At 40.0% G+C, this 19,771-nt stretch overlaps 1 protein-coding gene across 1 annotated transcript in view; it reads left to right on the forward strand.

Moving 5' to 3' along the window:
• Positions 1 to 2,384: 2,384 nt before the first annotated feature.
• Positions 2,385 to 19,771, forward strand: part of GSAP (gamma-secretase activating protein) — a 77,943-nt gene continuing 60,556 nt past the window's right edge. Inside the window, exons 1-5 of the mRNA XM_031679765.2 lie at positions 2,385 to 2,576; positions 12,287 to 12,363; positions 13,325 to 13,381; positions 15,318 to 15,387; positions 15,696 to 15,749. Of these exons, the coding sequence (XP_031535625.2) occupies positions 2,468 to 2,576; positions 12,287 to 12,363; positions 13,325 to 13,381; positions 15,318 to 15,387; positions 15,696 to 15,749 (367 nt within the window). The 5' untranslated portion in view covers positions 2,385 to 2,467. The remainder of the gene's footprint in view (positions 2,577 to 12,286; positions 12,364 to 13,324; positions 13,382 to 15,317; positions 15,388 to 15,695; positions 15,750 to 19,771) is intronic.

Consider the following 19,771-nt stretch of genomic DNA (forward strand, 5'->3'; position numbering starts at 1 on the left):
GGTAAATTCTTAAAATCCCCCAAAAGCAGAAATATTTCTACTCTATCCAAAAGGCAGTTCCAGTGCTTAACAATTCTGAGGCAGCTTTATTTTTCCACTTTTTGAGGCACATAGTTAGTGTACAGCATGATAATTTTATATAAATATACATTGTGAAATGATTGCCACAATCAAGTAAACACATCCATCAATGAAGCAGCTTTTTAACCAGAGAAGCTAGGACAGTCTCCAGGTCTGCCTTCTCTAAAGTTGAAGGATAATCCATCAGCATTCTTCTTCCATTAACCTTTCACAAATTTTAAAACACTAAGTCACCATTTACCAGTCTTTTTCCTTTGTGAATTATCTCCAGAGCTCAGCCATTCATATACCAGCTTCATGGTTCTGGCCACATCTTTCTGGTATCTTAGTTATTATTTCTCACCTTTTCTATGCTCTTCTTTACTTAAATTTATTTTGAAAGGAATACTTATATAATCTCTTTCTGGTAAAGACTATAAAATCAGTCTTGCTTGGCAAAAATAGAGGTTAACTGAGAAAAAAAAGTTAACAGAAACTTACTGAATGTTTTAAATAGGCAATGTTTCTGTGTGACAGGCAACAGCTCCATTTGGCATGAAATATTCGTACTAAGCTACTAAGTTCTCCACGACTTCAGTGGCCTCCCTTTTATGCACTAGCAATATTTGCAGCCTCATTAAGCATTTCAGTTAAAGCTTCACGCACTTTGCAGGTGCAATGATGGTGGTGAGTTGTGGGGAACTACCTGAAATCATCCACCACCTCATTTGGAGAAATATCTCTCTCGAGTGAAATCAAGAGTTTCTTTTACCTTTCTTTAGAGAAGTTTTCAAAGCTTAGCAAGCCTAAGACTCACCCGAGGCTCTGGCTAATATAGACATTTCTGTGCCTTACCCAGGTCTAGACTAGAGCCCAGAAGTCTACGTTGTAAAACAGCTTCCCAGATGACTGCAATGCAGGTAGTTTTCAGACCCTAACTTTGAGAAACATGTAAGCAAGTGTTCCTTAGTCTATTACTGTATTGACTCATTCTTCAGTAACAGTGGAGCACCTGCTAGGGTGCAGAGGGGTATGCCAAGACTCAAGATTCAATATTCATGTCTCAGCACAGTATTTGATGGTCAGATGAGGTGTACTGGCAACACCTAAGAGTTCAGGGTTGGGAAGGTCGCTGTGACCTGACACTGTGAGAAGGCTTTGTGGATCCAGACTGGAAGGATCCAGTGATTTTTTTTTTTTTTTTTGAGGGAAGGAGGTGGAATCAGAGGGGTTGTGGAATCAGGCCCATCTGGAGCTGAAGGTCTAGGTGGAAAGGCTGGAAGGATGAGACAGTATGCTGTGGTGGTCAGTGCTTATTCAAGGTCTTCTGCATGGGAACACGAGGACAGCTTTGTATTAGGGAGAGTAATAACCTGGCATTGATATGCAGGATGTATTGGGTCTGGCAGTGCCAAAGGCACAGCAGGCAATACTGATGTTGCACTAGTGGGAATGAAAAGAACCCTGATTGGCAAGATTAAGAAAACACTGGACTTATTTGCAGGGATGAGGATGAGAAGGTGCCCGAAGTAGCAGGTGCCCTGGAAGAAGGTGAACACTTTTTAAAAGATGAAACTGGCACAACATTGTAAACTGACTGTACTTCATTTTTTTTTTAATTTAAAAAAAGATGGAGTGCAGCTGGAATCTTAAACAATTAGCTTCATTGCAGCCAGTGTAGGGAACCCCGTAAACAGGCAGAGGGCCCATTTGTGTTGAACTGATTAGCCCTTTCCAGTGTCTCTGAATCCCTCCTAAAATAGAATCATCTGTTTCACACACTCCTCCTTGCTACTTTCTACCTAAATATTACTGATGAAACACCATCAACCTGAAACTGCGTCGAATAAGCCCAAGCCTCCGCCTGCTTCTGCCCTGGCGATGAATTTGAACCTTCTCAGGAGACCCAGCTAGTAATACCTCTCTCCAGTCAACTGGTTTTTAAACTTTGCTGTACAGTGGAATCACCTGCGGATTTGAAAACAAACAGAAAACCCAAACCCAAACGGAAAACGCCTGGCGCCCACGTGTAACGTGCTCCGGCATAGCTTGGGAACCATCGGTCTAGCCACATCTTCCCAGCTCTCTGAGAAACAAATCCTCCTGCCCTCTGTCCGCCGGGAGGGAGCAGCCGAGGGCTCGGGCCAGGGTGGGCCTGGCCCCCGCGCCGCAGTCTCCCTTCCCCGCAGCCCGGCGTGCGCTGCTCGCGGCTCGGGTGCTGGGCGCGGGCCGGGCCGGGAGGAGGCGGTGCTGGGGCTTCTCCGGCCCGGACGCGGCGGAACCGAAAGCGGCGGGCGGGGGAGAGGAAGGAGGGGCGGGCGGGCGGCAGGGCGCGGTGGCGCAGAGAGAGGGCCGGGAATGCCCGAGGCGCGGGGCCCCGGAGCCGCCCGGTGGCCGCGTCCGGGCGATGGCTCTCTGTCTGGTCGCCGACTTCGATCTCAGGAAGGACGTGCTCCCTTGGCTGCGGGCGCAGCGGGCGGCGTCAGAGGCCGCCGGGGCCCGAGGCGGCGGCCCAGGTGCTAGAGGCGCGTCGGGGCGGGGAGGGCGGCTGGGGGCCGTCGAGGCGGGGGGGTCGGAGTCATTCATCTGCACGGGCTCCAGGGTCGGGCCGGGGTGGCGGGCCCCCACCGGACGGCGGCAGCCTGTGCGCGCTGCCAACCTGTGAAGGTTGGTGCCGAAGGGGTGAGCTTCCCTCTTTGGAGTCTGGGCTTTGCCACCCTCCCGGCCTGCGTGAAGGTCGGAGGGCAGCCCCCGGGCAAGACTGCGGCCAAGCTGCTTAGCTTCTTCTGGCGGGTCCTCCAGCTTCTGGCTTACCGATTGCCCACAGTAATTCATCTTCAGCAGAAAGACCAGGAACACTGCTGGTTCTCTCAGCATCGTCTCATCACCGCAGGGCGTGTGGAGCCGCTGCCCGGATTGCGTTCCTCTGGCCCAAGGCTGCGGGGAGTGCGAGAGGGTGGTTCTCTCTGCTTCACTTACATCTCACCTGCCTGAAAATTCATCACCCCGGCAGGGGCTCTGCTAAGACTAGGGGCTCCTAAGGTTCTCGCGTTATGAGAAAGAAAAGAGAATCATGGCCACCTAGAAAACCACCATATAAATACTTAACAGTTGCAGTTTGTCCCCACATTTGTGAGACGTGTTTCTGTGTGAACAGTTTCGGTGATTTAGGGGACATGCCACTTCGGCCGTGAAGTGCGGGAGGGCAGGGTCCTGCTTTCAGCCTGTGAGCAGTGAATTGAGAGCCCGCTGTTTGCCAAAGCTGATATCAGGCCCATCACCACCAACCCAGAGACCACCTTGCGTGCCAGCAAGGGTTGTGAGAGGCAGCGATGCTCAGGTGTCCTGCCCAGCGTCCTCAGGGTGAATTGGAACGCATTCCAGGCATTTGAGGCTTTGGTGTTCATCTGTCTCAAAAATCCTTTGTTTTGACTTTGATGAAGGAGTGAAAAGTGACTTTTGAGGCTTCCCGGTGTTGATCAATCAAAACTTTAAAGAAAGGGAACTCTGTGATTTCCGTGGTTATTTTTAGAGAAGAGAAGTTTGCTGTAAATAATGTGGCATCTTCAGGGCTTAAATTCAGCTTCAGAGCAATGAGATCCTGGGTTCCCAGCTTGTGCACAGGAGCTATCCGCTTAAGTGTGCTTGCCTCTCATTTTCCCCCCTCTGGTTTTCCTTAAACACTGTGTAGACTGTTGGAGGGTATTTTTAGGGGGAAGGGCTATCAAATTACCTGCATCTACAACTCTTTCCCCCTTAACACTGGTGAAAGTTTTCTCTATCTTGTATCTTCACACTCTCCTATGGCTTTTGCAGAATATATGTAGGGTTCCTTGTCTTGTCATGTTGGCTGTTGGTTCCAAAAAAGGAGTCATGTTTGTCTGGCTCAAGGCTTACATTTGACTAGTGAATTTGACTAATGACTAGTGTCATTATTAGTAAAGCTTCACTTTTGGGGGAAATGTTTTAAGGTCTCCTGAGTGTCTAAAGAGGTTTTGGAGGTGTACCTTTTAAAAAATTGAGTAAGCAACTCCCAGCCTGCTTTCCACCACAAAGTGGTCCTTTCTCTGGACCTCCACCTTATATAGCTAAATCCCATGTGTCTGAAAATGAGAAGTTAGATGAAGTGTGAAATGCCACAGTCCTATGTTTCAGTAATGTGTGTTGTGATTGAAAAACTGTGAGCCAGTTAGATTTTTGGCTTCCTTGTGTCTTTCACCTGTGAAGAAAAATAAACTTGTGTGTTGACATTCACTAAACAGCAGATACCCTTGGGTCCTCAGAAAGTAAACTTACTAGAAATACCAGCTTTTTCTGATACTAGTAGTATTTTGCTCTTGCAGAGCACCTTGGCAGGATATGAGCTCTGTTGTACTAAAGAAATTGTTACTTCTGATAATCACCAGTGGGCGGTAGCTCAAAAAAACACAAGTTAATCCTTCTCCTGCTATAATTTGTAGCACTGGCAGGGGGATCAGGGATTCTATTTTATTTCTAGCACAGCTATTACTCCACACATTTGTGCAAATTATTTTCCTTTCAAAGTCTCAGCTTTTCATATGTAAATTGTGAATAATTATACCCTTGTAATGTCTCCTCTCTGCACACTTGCTCTCTGAATTTGAAGCCTTAATATTTTTACATCAACAAATACAATTGAAGATTTCTTAGTGGTGCTAAGTAATGCTTCTGATGTATGACATATTTCTAGCAAAATAGCCAGAGAGCTGGGCTAAGTCAGGCAGGACAGAAATTCAGTGCCTATAGAATAGCATTTTAGTCAACAAGGGTTTAAGGAGTAAGGAAACCAGATTTGGCTACTGCATCTGGCCCTGGTTCTGGGTTAAACATGGGGAAAATTATTTCTCCTGAAATGACTGAAGAAAATATTTGTTCTTTAAAAAAATTAAAACAGTGATAACAAAAGAATATTTTAATACATGTATGCTGTAAATAATAAAAAATCAAAATCCTGTATACACCTTAAAAATAGAACAATTATCAAGATTTTTGTAGGTTTTCATGTCTTCCTATTTGATGCTATTTCTCTCTCTGTCCCTCATCTGTAGAATTTTACCTACAGACACTTAAATGTTTATATTTTAACATTTCTTTGATCTTCTTTGTAGTTTTAATCTATGTGTATATCTCCCTAAGCAAAATATCATTTCATTTTGCTTGTTTGTGAACTTTAAGTAGATGAAAGAATGCTATATGTATTCTTTAGCTCTTTTCTCTTCTCAGTATTGTACGATTTATCCATGTTGACTCCTATAGCTGTAGGTCATTAATTTTCACTGCTGTATAGTGTTCTGTTTGTGTGAATATACAATATGGTGGACGTGGCGATGCAATGCTTAGATCTTCCTTTCAAGGAAAGGCTTCTCCCAGGTGCTGTGAGTGTGAGTGGCAGATAGTCCTCAGCTGTCAGCCCCTTCAGGGGTGACCTTGGTAGAGGGCTGTGTCACCCAACTATATGCCCCCTTGGGTATGGCCACCTCTAATGAGGGATTGAGTTAGGGTCTATAGGCCTGGGCATTTTGACTCAATATGGGACAACTCATAATTAATTACAGTTCTAGAGCTTCTCTGATGGAGGACCCCAACGTCACCTGAGGCTCCTGAGCCTGCCTTGCAACTTGACTTCTTCCCCAGCCTGATCCTGCTTTCCTCTCCTTCCTGCTGCAGGTGTTAATCCCACTTGGAAGCACTCCCTAGTAAATATCCTGTATACTAAACTGTCTCAGAATGTTCCAAGGGAACCCAGCTTACTTATCCTTTTCCCAGTGGTGACATTTGGGAGGTTTCTGGGGTTTGCTATTACAGTCAGTGCTGTTACTAACCTTGTGCATGACTCCTGGTGCACATTTGCACAAGTTTCTCTGGGGTGGATGTCTGACAGTGGAGTTGATTAGTCACAGGCTGCACACATCTTCACTTTTCCTGGGTAGCACCAAACTGTTCTCTAAGGTGCTTGTACTTATTAACACTCCCATTTGTGGTATGGAAATGTTTTTGGTACTCTATGTCTTCACAAGCTCTTGATTTTTCCAGATTTTTACATTTTTGTTAAACTGGTGGGTAAAAATGTTATTTCACTGTGGTCTAAGGTTGAGCATCTCTATTTACTTATCGGCCATTTGAGTTTCCCCTTCTATGAGATGTCTGTTCATCATTTTGTCCATTTTTCTGTCATTTTTTTAATATTGATTTTAGGCATTTTTTAATGTATCCTGGATTCTAGTCCTTCCTTCATCATACATGCTGTAAGTATCTTCCCTCAATCTGTTTTTTTCCCCCCAGTTTGTGATAGTACCTTGGATAAATAAGAATTCTTAATTTTAATGTAATCTAATTTATGAGTCTTTTCCTTTATAGTTTATGTTTTTTTTTGGATATTTTAAAGAAATTTAGAAGTCATGAAGACATTTTTATATTAACTTCTATAAAAAGCTTTTCTTTTTGCATTTTGTTTTTTAATCCATCTGGAATTTATTTTTGCATATAATATGATGTAGGAATCAGATATGGGTTCACAAGAGCCTTAAAAAGTAGTTTTGATATTTGCTATTTTTAAGCTGAGTGGTAGTTACATGGTGTTGTTTTGCTGTTATTTATAGCATACAAGTGTTAAAATATGCTTTTATAAATTGCATTGTTTTTCTGTGTTAATAGCTAATTGTTCTAGTGTCACTAACCAAATAGCCCTGTCTTTTCTCACTGATAACAAAACCACTTCCTTTACACACCAAGTTTCCATATGTGTGGGTCTCCTTTTCTGGGCTTTTAATTTTGTTCCTTTGGCCAATGTAAAGTGAAAACATCTTAGTAACTATTTTGTGTTAAGTCTTGGCAACTGGTAGAGTGTCTCCTCACCTCAGTCATCTTCTGGTTCATCTTGGCTATTGTATGTTCCTTGCTCTTTCATATGTATTTTGGAATCTGCCTTTCAGACTTCACCAAAAAGTCTATTGAATTTTTGTTTTCAGTTGCATTGAATCTGTAGATCAGCTTGGGAAGAATTGGCATCCTTACAATATTAAATCTTCCCAACTATGAACGGTAGCTTGTTATTTATTTAGAGCCCCCTTTTGACTCTTAATAAGTCTTAGAATTTTCTCCATGAAGGTTCGGCACATCTTTCGCTAGATTTATTCCTGAGTTGTTATTTTTTTGTTGCTCTCATAAATGGTGTATTTAAAAACATATGTTCCTAGCTATTACTGGTATGGAGCAATATAATAGATTTTATATATTAATTATATTATCCAATGCTTAATCACCTCTTGGGATATAATATATCTTCAAGAAACTAAGAAAAAGTCTGTGGTATGTAAATTTTCTAAGGTTTAAATGTTCAATATATTTAAGACCAGAAAGAATGTAGGTTTTCTCACCTATCTCTTCTTGTCTGCTTTGATCAGTCTTGGGTTTATGATAGTCCAGGCAGATTAATCTTTCAAATATTGTAATTATTCATCTTTGCCAGGGAGATAGTAAATTTTACGAGGTACTGACTTGAGAGTAACGCTTTTGCCTTCTGATACCCTGGGTCAGATTTGGGAGCCAGAGGATTGCTGTAGTCACATTGTTTTTATTTATTGTTTCAGTCTTCTCTTGCCACTGTCCTTCCTTTTCAGCTTTCCCTCCCCTACCCTCGTCGTCTCCTTTTCTAATTCTTTTCTCTTCTTTATTACTTTTTAACTGATCACTGCACCCTTGATTTTTCTCATTTTATTTGGGGTATGAAATATAGATCACATAATGATATTTATTTCATAAGTTAGGAATTACAATATCTGGTCATGTTGAGTGTGAGGATTTATGTGAATGATTTATAGAATAGAAACACCATGGGTTTAATCATATTTTAACACTTCTTGATCTATGTATTAGGAACTAATTCAAATTTTTGTATAAGGCTGTGAGACTTCCCCTGTCCCCATAGTCATTGGGAAGACAGCAAATATTTTTGTTTGATTTTTGTCAAATAGCAGTTGGAAACAAAATTTACACATTTGGCAAACATTTTCTTGTAACACAAAATCCCTTGTGTTTGACAAAGAATAGATTGATGTGGATGAGAATATTGGGCAAACCAGCTGTAATTCTATATGAGCTGTGACTTGCCGACACCTTTACTAGGTACCCTCCTTTTCTTTAGTAGGTTTACTTATGCAAGTATCTATCAAAATGCCACATTTTCTCTTCATAAACTCTGATTACACTGAACTGTAAAATTAAACAACATTTCCTCATTTGAAATTGCTAAACTTCCTCCTTTGGACTTTCCAGTGATGAATTAGTGGGAGAGGAGTCAGAATGAGTAAGCAAAGAGGTCACTGAATAGTTCTTTTTAAAGGGTGTGTGTAAATCATGAGCAACTAATCTAGGGAGGAAAGGGCTGGTGGGTTCAGAGTGTGTACTGAGACACTGCCTTTCAACATTACCATATTTGTTTAATACAAATGTCCTTGAGAACCGTGTACTTAACTACAGGATTATTTAAGACTCCAATTATTACTGCCTAACAGACCCATGAAGGCACTATTTTTTATTATTTCTTTCAACTGTGTCTACCATGGTTACATTATAAGGTGGTCCTAGTTATGCTGTCTAATGAATATCGTTTCATGTGTATTGTAAATATGTAGTTCAGTGGTTCTCAGCCCAGGCTGCACTTCAGAATAACACAGGGAACTTAACAATGTGCACGCGCACACACACACACACACACACACACACACACACACACACACTACACACACACACACACACACAACCAGAGAGTGGGCCCCTCACCAGCTCAATGAAATTAGAATATGGAACTGGGCCTTGGGCATCCATGTTCTTTTAAAGGCTTCTCTGATGATTCTAACACAGCCAGAGCAGAGAACCACTGGTTTAATGGAATAAGCTTTTCTCTTTTGTTGTGATCTGCATTTGTTGGAGAATTATTTTTCTTAATTTTTTAACTACTTGAAAATAGATGTGCTTTTGTAAGAAAATTGGATTTTTCTTAGCAAGATTCTTGTAAAGGAGTTTCTTATCGTAGTTGAAACATCTTAAGTGCATTTTTGAGAAGGTCTCTCTCAGCATCCTTATAATCTTGAAAGGAAAAAATACTTCTCAAAATATTGACACATTGCATTCCACAAGTTTTGAGTCATGTGCAGGATAAAAAGAAACTCACTGAAATTCTCTTTAGATGTCTGCAAAATCACCTTAAAAGGATTTTTCAGTAATTATCCATTTTCCCATTGTAAGTGTGGTACAGGAAACCTAGTTTATTCTGTTTACCTTTTCCTGGGTTTGAAATTAGTCTGTGCCACTTTTTTTTTTTTTTGGATATATGATATTGGTCAAGTATCTTAACCTCATTGAAACTCAATTGTTTCATCAATGCAATGGGCCTATAATACTTTACACAGTATGAATGAGATAGAAATGAGGACTCTGTAAAGTGTGACGTACTATTTAGCAGTAAGCTAATTGGAGCATACTATTCTCGTAAGAGACCAGATGATTATACTTTTTTTTTTTAATCAGTGGGCAATATGTCTGACACCTTGCTATATATTGAAAAGTGCTTGTACCCATGTATAAATGACACCTGCCCCCTCCTTTGCCTGCCCTCGGAGTGTCCCAGCAGTTTCTTCCTGTGAAAAGTTGGGAAGAGAGATCTCAGGATGATTCCTAAATTCTCAATGAAACCTGCTCTTTGTTTCTCTAAATGCTTCCTGCTGCCCCAGCTCCAGTGCAGGGGTTAAAGTCACCAATTATCCTTATTTTTTATCTTGTTTTTTCCTTTTTAATTAGGTGTATAACCTGAAATTTGGCCTGATCTTTAGGATATTTTTGCTTATGTTTTGTCTGAGTGTTGGAATTTGTCAATATCAACAATATTTTAAGGTCTAAGAACACTATTCATATATGGGGAAAATGAGTCAAATTTAAGTGATTTAATTTTGAGGAAATTAGGGAAACATACATTTCTCCTCAATTAATGATGATAATTATCAATGCGTATCTAACCATGTTTAAATTGTTTAACTGTAGAATTGGGAGGAATATCCTAAAATTTTGGAAGGAAGATGATGGTCAGTTAACCTACAAGTTAAATGTTTTGTGTAAAAAATCTTTATATCCTTCATCGGAATGTGGCCTTCATACAGAAAAGTACACAAATCATAAGTGCACAGTTCAGTTAATTCTCACAAAGTGAGACACACCCATGTGACTAGCACTGAGAGCAGGAAGGAGAACATTAATGGACCCCCAGAGGTCTCCTTCATACTCTTCCAGCAGTTACTCATCTAGCACTGTGGATTCTTTTTGCCTGTATTTGAAACTTGGAAACAAATTAAATCATACAGTTGGTAACTTTTTCAGGAGGGAAAGATCTGAGCTTCTTTTACTTGATTATTCATGGTGTATGTTATAGCAAGTTAATTCATTCTTTTTTTTGTGTAGTTTTTTCGTTTTTATTACTGGATACAATGACTAGTTAATTCATTCTTACTCTTGTCCAGTATTCCATTGTTTGGATATACCACAATTTACTCATTCTTTGCTTATGGATATCTTGTTTTCAGTTTTAGCTGTTATGAACCATAGTCTTTGGACATCATATGTGTCATTTGCCAAAATACGTGTATACTTTTCTTGAGGTGTATATGTGCAAGGGCAGTTACTGAGTCGTATATATTCAGCTTCAGTAGACACTGCCAGTTTTCCAATTTACACTCCCATTAGCAGTATATGAGAGTTTTAATTGCTTCACATTTCTTGGCACCACATAATATTAAAACATAATAAGTTAAGGATTCATGTAACTTTTCGGATAACTAGTAAAAGAATAACAAGATAATATATAACTAACAAGTTAATAAGTGGGAGAATGAAATAGTAAAATCTTTGATTAATCCAGAAGAAGGCAAGAAGAGTAAAACAGTTGAGTCACATAGAAAATAAATAGGACTGTGATTGACATACATTCAGTGTATCAGTGAGTACAGTAAATGTAAATGGACTGCACACCCTAATTAAACAATACTTCTTGTAAGACACATACCTTAAATATCAGGACACAGGAAGACTGATAATAAAGGGGTAGAAAAATTTACATTATGTAAGCAGTAACCAAAAGAAAGCTGATGTAGCTACATTGAGGTCAGACAAGGTAGACTTTAAAAAGCATTATTAAAGATAAAGGACATTTTATAATAAATAAAAGTGTTGACTAGTCCATCTCCTGGCTAAAAACCTACGTATCCTTTTTTTCAGACCCAACTGTATACAGTTACAAAAGCTTTACCTGGCAGGCCTCATGAGAGAAAAGCTGCCCTCCCCGAACCAGACTTGGTGCATAGTCAAAGCACTGCGGTCCCTGAAGGTGATTAGATTCAAGATTCAGGCCCTCCTGGCTGGTTATGATCTTATTCACAGCTGCATCCCAGCCCAGATGTCTTCATTTGGAGGCCTTTTTATCAAGCGCCTTCAGCTGGTGCCTCTGCGGAAAGCCCCTCAGCAGGAAAAGGAGGGGAAACTTGAAGATACATTTTCTCCAGTTTGACTCAGTACTTAGTACTTTTCCACCCTTAGTTCTTCTCCCTCTCCCTCCCCTGAGCCCCTGGGTCCTTTTGTTGGGGCCCTCTTGGCAGTGAGAGGTAACTCACCTCTCTGCTGATCTGTCCGCCCCTCCACCAGCATGCCTTTCCATGGGGGAAGCAGAGGGGGTAGTTGGTGCTGTCTCTGGTTTAGATTTTTGCTTATACAATCACAGTAAGTGATGCAAGGCTTGACTCTTACTTGCTTTTTAAGCTTGTTGCTTTAATCTATTACTCTGACATCTGGCAGCTCTGCTGAGTTCCTGACAGGTTAATCTACCAGGAAGATATAACAATTCTAAAATTTTATGCCCCTAATAATGTAGTTTCAAAATATATAAAGCAAAACCTGATAGATACTCAAAATTTATTGAAGTATAACATACACTTGGGAACGTATACAGGTCAGGAGTGTACAGTTCAGTGAGTTATTACTAAGTGGAAATATCAGTGTACCCAACATAAACAGCATAACCAGAACCTCAGAAGGCTCCCTTGAGATACTTCCTCAGTCACTACTCCTTTCCTTTTCCCTAAAGGTCAGCATTATTACCTGTTAGATATGGTTTTAAATATCTCCAAAGTATTAACTTGCTATTATTATCTTATTGTTTCAGATGTTTTAGAAAACAGTTATGACAGCCTACGTGTACTAAATGTTGAAAGAAATGGAAATATTGTTTATACTTGTAAGGTATGCCTATATTCTCTTTTTATTGTGGTAAAATATACGTAACATAAAATTTACTGTTTTAACCATTTGCATTCATTTTTTTAGAGTTTTATGCTATTTCTTATTGAAGAATAATAAATAAGACTAGTTGGCATTTAATCTTTAACATATGACTTTATTTTGTGAGATTGAGTAGGGTGACTGAAGTTGCCATATGAAATGTTTTCCCTTTTTAAAAAAAATAAAGCTGTACACAATGACACAGTTCTCAAATGTTTTGAATAAATGTTTTACTTTCTAGAGGAATAATGCCAAGTAAAAGATGGTTTAAAATAATTACTATGTTAAAATTTTAATCTTTGAGAAAATATTAAATATGATTGCATTACCTGTTCATACTTCTATATGCTCAGACTTTTGGGACGTCATTATTTAACAGTGTGCTTTCAATGTTAATGGCTCTAAGGAAAGAAAACCTAACATTACCATAATGATGAAATAGGAAGAATAATGCCAGGGCTAGTCTGCTTTGCACAGTTGTTATTGTACTTTTTTTTTTTTGGCTTAAAAAAGTTATTTTAAGTTGTATCTATAAGTATGCTACATTTGAGGAATGGTACAATTCAAAAAGTTTTACTTATAAGAATATCATGGACTTGTTCTAGCCACTTTCAATATCCATCGTATATATTCTCTAACAGTAATAAATAGCACTACAAAAAGATCTGCTCCTTCATCATGCTCAGTCCTGATAGACAGGGTCCCCCAAACCACTGAGTGGTACATGCGTATTTCATTTCACTTTTTGAGCCCACATGACCAGCAGAAACAGATTCAGTCCCTCTCTGACATGCGCAGCAAGCTACCTTTAGAGTGCTTATTGCTGATATTGGTTGAATTACTGCAGGTTTCTTTTAAAATTAGTAGCATCCTAACTTCCTAAACAATGGCACTTAATAAACATCTAGTTTTTTTTTTTTAGGACAATAAGGGAAATGTTTTCTTTGGATTGTATGATTACCAAACCAAACAAAATGAGGTAAAAATTACCATAAATTATAGATTACCTATTGGTTACTTTACTGCTTTGAGTTTTCCTTCTTCCTAGATACAAATTCTCATTTCATTTAATTTTCCAAAAATTTAATTTATATTTCTTTGCCTTCCTTCTCTTCTCACTTTTACCATTATCTTAAAAAAAAAAGTATAAGGACTCTTAGAAGAAAACATCAGCTAAAGTCTTTAGTCCTTTGAGATTTAAGCAAAACTGGCTCAAACCAATTATTCAATATGCTGTAGGAATGTAGGAAGTCCAGTACCCCTCCCAGGATTTGTGTGCTCCCAGAAGCTTAGGATCTCATAACAACCTCTGGCTCCGAGTTCTGCTTCTGCTTCTGCTTCACCTTCACTGATCTTCCTTCTCGTTACTTCTGAAAGATCCAGATACAGTACCAGCCTCCTCTTCTTAACCTTTCCCCAGACTACTCACATAAGGCACCTACTGATTATGACAAGTTTGTCTAAATTTTAGGGCAAACAGGAGAGAGTCATTTTGTGCCTATGTAAAGCAATTTACAAATATTGAGGAACTAAGAAATCTTTAAATGTACACTGGCACAGAAGGCTCTCGAAACACATGAATACATGAAAAAAGCAAGTTGTCGAAATAATACATTCCACTTATGTTTTAAAAAACTTACAAGAAAAATATGTAATATATGCACATGAATATGTATTAGAAACTAATTTTAAAAGATCTTGAAGACTACAGAGCAAATCACAAACGTGTTTGCTTTTGGAAGGGAGTTAGGATTGGGTGAGTGTAATGAAGAACTTAGACTTTTTATTTGGTAGTGGTTGTATGTTTTAAACACTGAGACTATGCTCATCTGTTATTTTACAATTAAAAAGATAAAACATTAAAAATTTAGTATTTACATCCGTGATTCTTCTTACTTATAAATCAGAATCTCTCAGTAACGGAGTCAAAGGAAACCAAAACTTCTCACGTGAATTCAGAGATGTCTTACTAACTCAAAGTTAGTTTTTTTCTCATTTGCCAACATTTTTAATCAGCATCCGGCTATTGGGTTCTAGTATATTCTTAGTGCTATTTCAGTCTCAGGTACTCATCACCTTCTTAATTCTTCTGCTGTTCACTATTTCAGCCTATTCTCTCCCTGAAGGTCTCTTTCCTAATCCTCTGAGTGTATTTTCAAAGAGTTTGCCTCATACAACTGTGATTGTCTCCACTTCTTCAATCTGCACATCACATCCTCCTCCTGCATGACCATTTTCATTTTCTTTAATACTCAAGGAAATGGAATCTTGCAACATTCAAACAGCAATAAAATAGAAAGTAAAGATTATATAGAGGATTACTTTGCCGATGCTCTGAACAAGAGAGTCCTATAAGAGATGCACTTGTGATGGTCTCTTAGACATAATGATATCATAGTTCTGTAATTTGATTAAAACTTTAAAACTTTACTTGTCTGAGTAATCATAAGAGCTAACACTTGAGTGCTTACTGTGTGTAGCACACATTGTAATAAGTGCTTTCACATGGATTATCTAACTTGACAAGTCTCTCATGCAATAGGTAGTATTATGATTCTTACTTTACTGAGGGGAGGAAAGAGAGGTTGAATAGCTTGCCCAAAGTCACGCAGCTGGCAAGTGCAGAGTCAGGATTTGAACCTGGGTCTAATTTGGCTCTAAGGTGTATGCCCTTAACCACCATTCTGTGTTGTTTCATGGCTAAATTTCAGTGTCAAACATGGTGTACAATAGCAAACTTTTTTCTTAAAAAATAATCTGAAACTTTTCAATATGGATAAACTGACTCGTTGGTGGTTCTTTAATAAAATGCTTTGCCACAATGATACTTGCTAGAGAGCTGAAAGAGAATTTGCATTTATAAAATTGTCACTTAACATGAAACTCCAAATTAAAAAATATTTTTGTTTTAATAGCATCTCTATACATTTGAGAAAGACTTGCAAGTTATCAGTTGCTCTGTCAACAGAGAGAGAACTTTGCTGGGTAAGTTAAACTCTTTTATTGCTACCGGTCAAAAACTAAACTGCACTCTTTGGGTTTCAAAGTACTGGATTTTTGCAATATTTTATTATTCTGTACCAATGATTTTCTGGGAAAAGATGCTCTTGGGAGATTAGGTTTGAAATAAAGAATCTGTAGAGTCTTCCTACAAAAAAAAGAATGCTTTGTATTTTACCTTAATCATCCACTGACAGATCCTTTGAGCTCTTACTTCAGATATAAAATGGTAAACTTTAACAAGTCACTGCATGAATCATTTGCTAATGGATTATTTTTTCATTTTCCATTAGCTGCAAGTTTAGTTCAAGCTGCTAAAGATGGAAGAAGGAATGAGCTTCAGCCAGGTATTGGAATTATACTTTTTAGTGCTTTATTAAAGCAGTAAAGATTTATTAAACTATTAAGTCAAGTTTCAAGCTTCTTTACAAATAGCTTTATCTCAAAATAAAAAGGCAAAGACCATGTCGAGCATGAAGAAGAGGTTTCTTTAAATGTTTTTTCAAGTAAACGAGAAAGTACAGAAAATAATATGAGTGAATAGCAGAGGTATTAAAAAGGCAATTAGCATCTGCAGACTAAACATTGAGAACACACTAGAAGCCCACTGGGCATAAGTTGGTATAGAAGGTTGGGAAGAGGTTGGTAGTCCGTGGAGTATACCATTTTTTCCTGGTATCTGGTGAACTACTGACCAATACATGCAGTATGCATAGTCCACCAATTCTAAATAGAAATCAGTTCTCCTCATTTTCTAGGCCCACTTCAGGGTTGGTTATTTCTGTGATGCCCCCCCCCCCCTTTTAACAGTCTTTGTCATCCAAGTATCCAGAACTCAAATGTTGAGTGTCTGCAGTCGGTCAGACGCAGTGCATGGTGCTGGGGATACAAGGGTGTGCAGGAGAGGAGCGGCGATTGCCCTCATGCTGAGCTGCAGGGACCAGTGGTAGGTGAGGGTGCCCCATGAGGCAGGGGTCCCATCTCCAAGGAGGGGCAGTAAGCCCAGGGGGACCAGCTTCTCAATGTATCAAGAGAAGTATGAACTTCTATATAAATTTTTAACTTTTAAAAGTTGGTCCAAATATTTTTTAAAAGTTCTCTTCAGTCCATGATAACCATCCGGGCTGGGTGCAGCCTGTGGACTACCAGTTTTCAGCCTCTGGTCAGGTGGATCTCATTTCAATGTCTTACTGTTCCTACTCTGCAGTGCTTTCCGTCTGTTGTTTGGCACTTCTTTTGTTAGCATAGTTCCCACTCAGACATATTCTTCTGCGGGTGCACATGATGGAAAAACCCTTTATACGTACTTTCCACATGAGTCTGGTGAGGTAGTCCCGGGCTCCACACAGCCAGCCTAGAGTGTCAAGGGAACCAGAACGGGTCTGGATGGGACCTTCTCAGGGAACTCAGCAGAAGAGTTTGTAGGAGATGTTGGTGGACAGAAGACTTTCCTTGAAATCTCAGCATTGTTTGCTTGTCCTTACCTTCCCTCCTGCCAGGTTACTCTGGGAACCTCAGTCATCTTCTTCTCTCTTATGTCATGTCCTCCTCTGAGCCTCCTCTGTTCCTCTTAGAATTAGGTGCAGTGCTCACTTCAGAGGTGGTGGAACTTGACTAGGGTCAGCAAGATAGGATCTAAAACACTTGTGTCCCAACCCCTAGAACAAGGGAATGGAAATGAGCCTGATCCCCTGGGCTAACAGTCGCTTGTGTTCATCCCAATTACGAGGCTAGACATCCGTACAGAACCTTGGGTTAGCTCGTTGTGCCTTTTAGCTCTTTTTGAACCTTATTCCTTTGAGCCTTAGAAATTCCTTATTATGTTGGTAAATCCAGTGGAAACTATAATCTTTACGTGATGTTTGCCATCTATGCCTGTTCGTCATGCAGGGCAGTGGCGATTATGTCTAGCTTAACATGCAGTTTCAGACCAACTTTATTGTAAGTTTTATTTGGTTACAACATTAAATCCTATTCAGGTAGTCTGACTCAGCCTGAAAGTTCGATGCATCTCCAGTGAAATTATATGATCACATCATTTAAAATATTAGAGTGAACAGTGTTAATTTTTGTATTGGGGACCTCATACTTTATCTTATTAGCTCATCTTTTATACCAGTCACTGCAGTGAAAACCATCTCTACCCAAATGTAATTTTGACAGTCAGTGCCTCACCTCAGCTGCTCTACCCACTTCTTGCTTTTTGCCCTTGGAAAAAATCTGTTTACTACCTGCATGTGTACCGCTTGAAGTCTGGTTGGAAAGGATTCCTAGTGAGGAAAGCCATGACCAGTGGTGGGGAGGGCAGGAGCTGAAGGATAAATATTCCTCTTTGCATCCTTAAAGTAGTTAATTCTGAGGTACACTTCACACAGCTCAAGACCTAAGATGGGCACTAATTTGACAGCGCCCTGTATCCTGTCACACTTTTCTTCCTCTTTCACTCTCCCCATGCCCTCATGCCAGCCCCTCATGGCTGGAGCAGTCTTGTCCCCTGAGATGACTGTCTTAGTTTGGGTTTCCCCAGTAAGTAGTTTGAGACAAGTATTTGAGTGCAATTAGTTAATTTGAGGGATGAGCCCAGGAAATAACATTAGAGGAGTGTTTACACAGAGATCTGAAAGAAGGGAGGGGATGAGCTTGGGCCAATGGGAAAGCACATTTCTGGCAGACCAAACAGCTAGTGCAAAGGCCCTGGGCTCAGAGTATACTTGGAAGACTTGCTGTTCAAGGATAGTAAGGTCAGTGAGACTGAATGGAGTGAACAAGGGGTGGAGTGGTGGGAAATGAGGGTGAGGCGCAGGCAGATCATGGAGACCCTTAGGAGGCCTTTTGTTTAGTTAAAGATTTCAGAAATTATGTGAATGGAAAGTACCGTAGGATCTATTATAATGATTTGTCCTCTGAACAGGTACTTTACAGATGCTTATTTTATCTGTCTGTGAATAATCTGATAAGCCATTTGATTATAAAATGTAGTTTGCCTCAAGGTGTTAATACTCTGTTGCTTATAGTGAAATTTTCCCATTGCAAATGAGACAAACTGTAACATCTCTCATATGAGCAATGTTCCTTGGTTCACATACTTTACAATGAACTTTTTGTTGACAGTGTTCCTCCTCTTGGCTGAGGCCATGTCAGAGTTAATGTTTTATTTAGAAAATGCCCTTCCATTGGAAGCTAAGCCCAGCTGCTCCTTTCATGCTCCCAGGTGGAACTGCGTTTGCCCCAAGGCCCAGCAGATCCCCTCCGGGCAGCAGTAGGGGTGACCACGTGTCTTGGCCCCACTGCTGTTCCAGCGCCCCCGGCACCGTCATAGACAGTTGAGTGCTGCAGACGCTCCATGGAGCTGTGGTTTGGTTCCAGAGGTCTAATCCAGAGCTTCTGCAGGACCAGGTTTTACTGGATTCTGCCAACTTTGTTACTGTTTCGCAACATGTGCCATCACCTGCATCAGACCAGGTTCTTTTGCTTACCCTTTACCCTCCCTGTGCCTTGCCTATTTCTGTGTTATTTATTTATTAATTTTTAAATTTAAGCAGAAACTATTCATCCATTTCTCCCACCCCTACCCCCTGCCTCCTGCAACCATCAGTCTGTTCTCTGCATCTGTGAGCTTGGTTTTGGTTTTGTTTTCTTTTGGGTTTTGTTGGGGGTTTTTTTAGATTCCACATAAAAGAGAGAAATGATATGGTCTTTGTCTGACTTATTTAACTTAGCGTGATGCCCTGGAGGCCCATCCACGTTGTCCTTCTTGATCCTGCTGCTCCACTTCCTGTGACATTTGTGTCCTGCCTGGACCTATCTAGTCCTTCAGTGACGCCCTGCCAGTCTCCACTGATACCTGGATTCTCTAAATTCTTATGACAACTTTAAGCACTTCATGGAATCATGAGATTTGATGGCTGAAAGTGATTGTAGAAATGATCCGATTCTTTAGTTTTTCATTTAATTTTTGAAATAACAAGGCACTGAGGCCTAGGAAAGCTTCATGATTTGCTGAAAAGTATGTGTTAGGTTAGTGGCAGAGCTTAAGCTAGAGCTGATGTCTCTAGAGCCCTAATTCAGAGTTACACTGTGAAAGCACACGGTATGTCATTGAGAGACATGCCTGTTTGCATGATTACTGTTATCATTATGCTAATTGTATTAGTAAGTATCTGGGCTGCCCTCAAGAAGGGAAAAATTAGTGTGGGAAGATGGTTTCCGCCCTTAAAAATCTTCCCATTTTAAAGGCAAGTGGATTTAGCTGGTTATCTCACCTGGGAACAAATTCACTGACAAAAAGGCCAAGTATGAGATGATACCTTATTTTTCCAGTGAGAAGATTCCCCTGCCTGCTGCCCCAAAAGAGCTTTTAGGGCAAGAG

The sequence above is a fragment of the Vicugna pacos genome, chromosome 7 (assembly GCF_048564905.1).
Source record: "Vicugna pacos chromosome 7, VicPac4, whole genome shotgun sequence".
Classification (NCBI taxonomy): Eukaryota; Metazoa; Chordata; class Mammalia; order Artiodactyla; family Camelidae; genus Vicugna; species Vicugna pacos.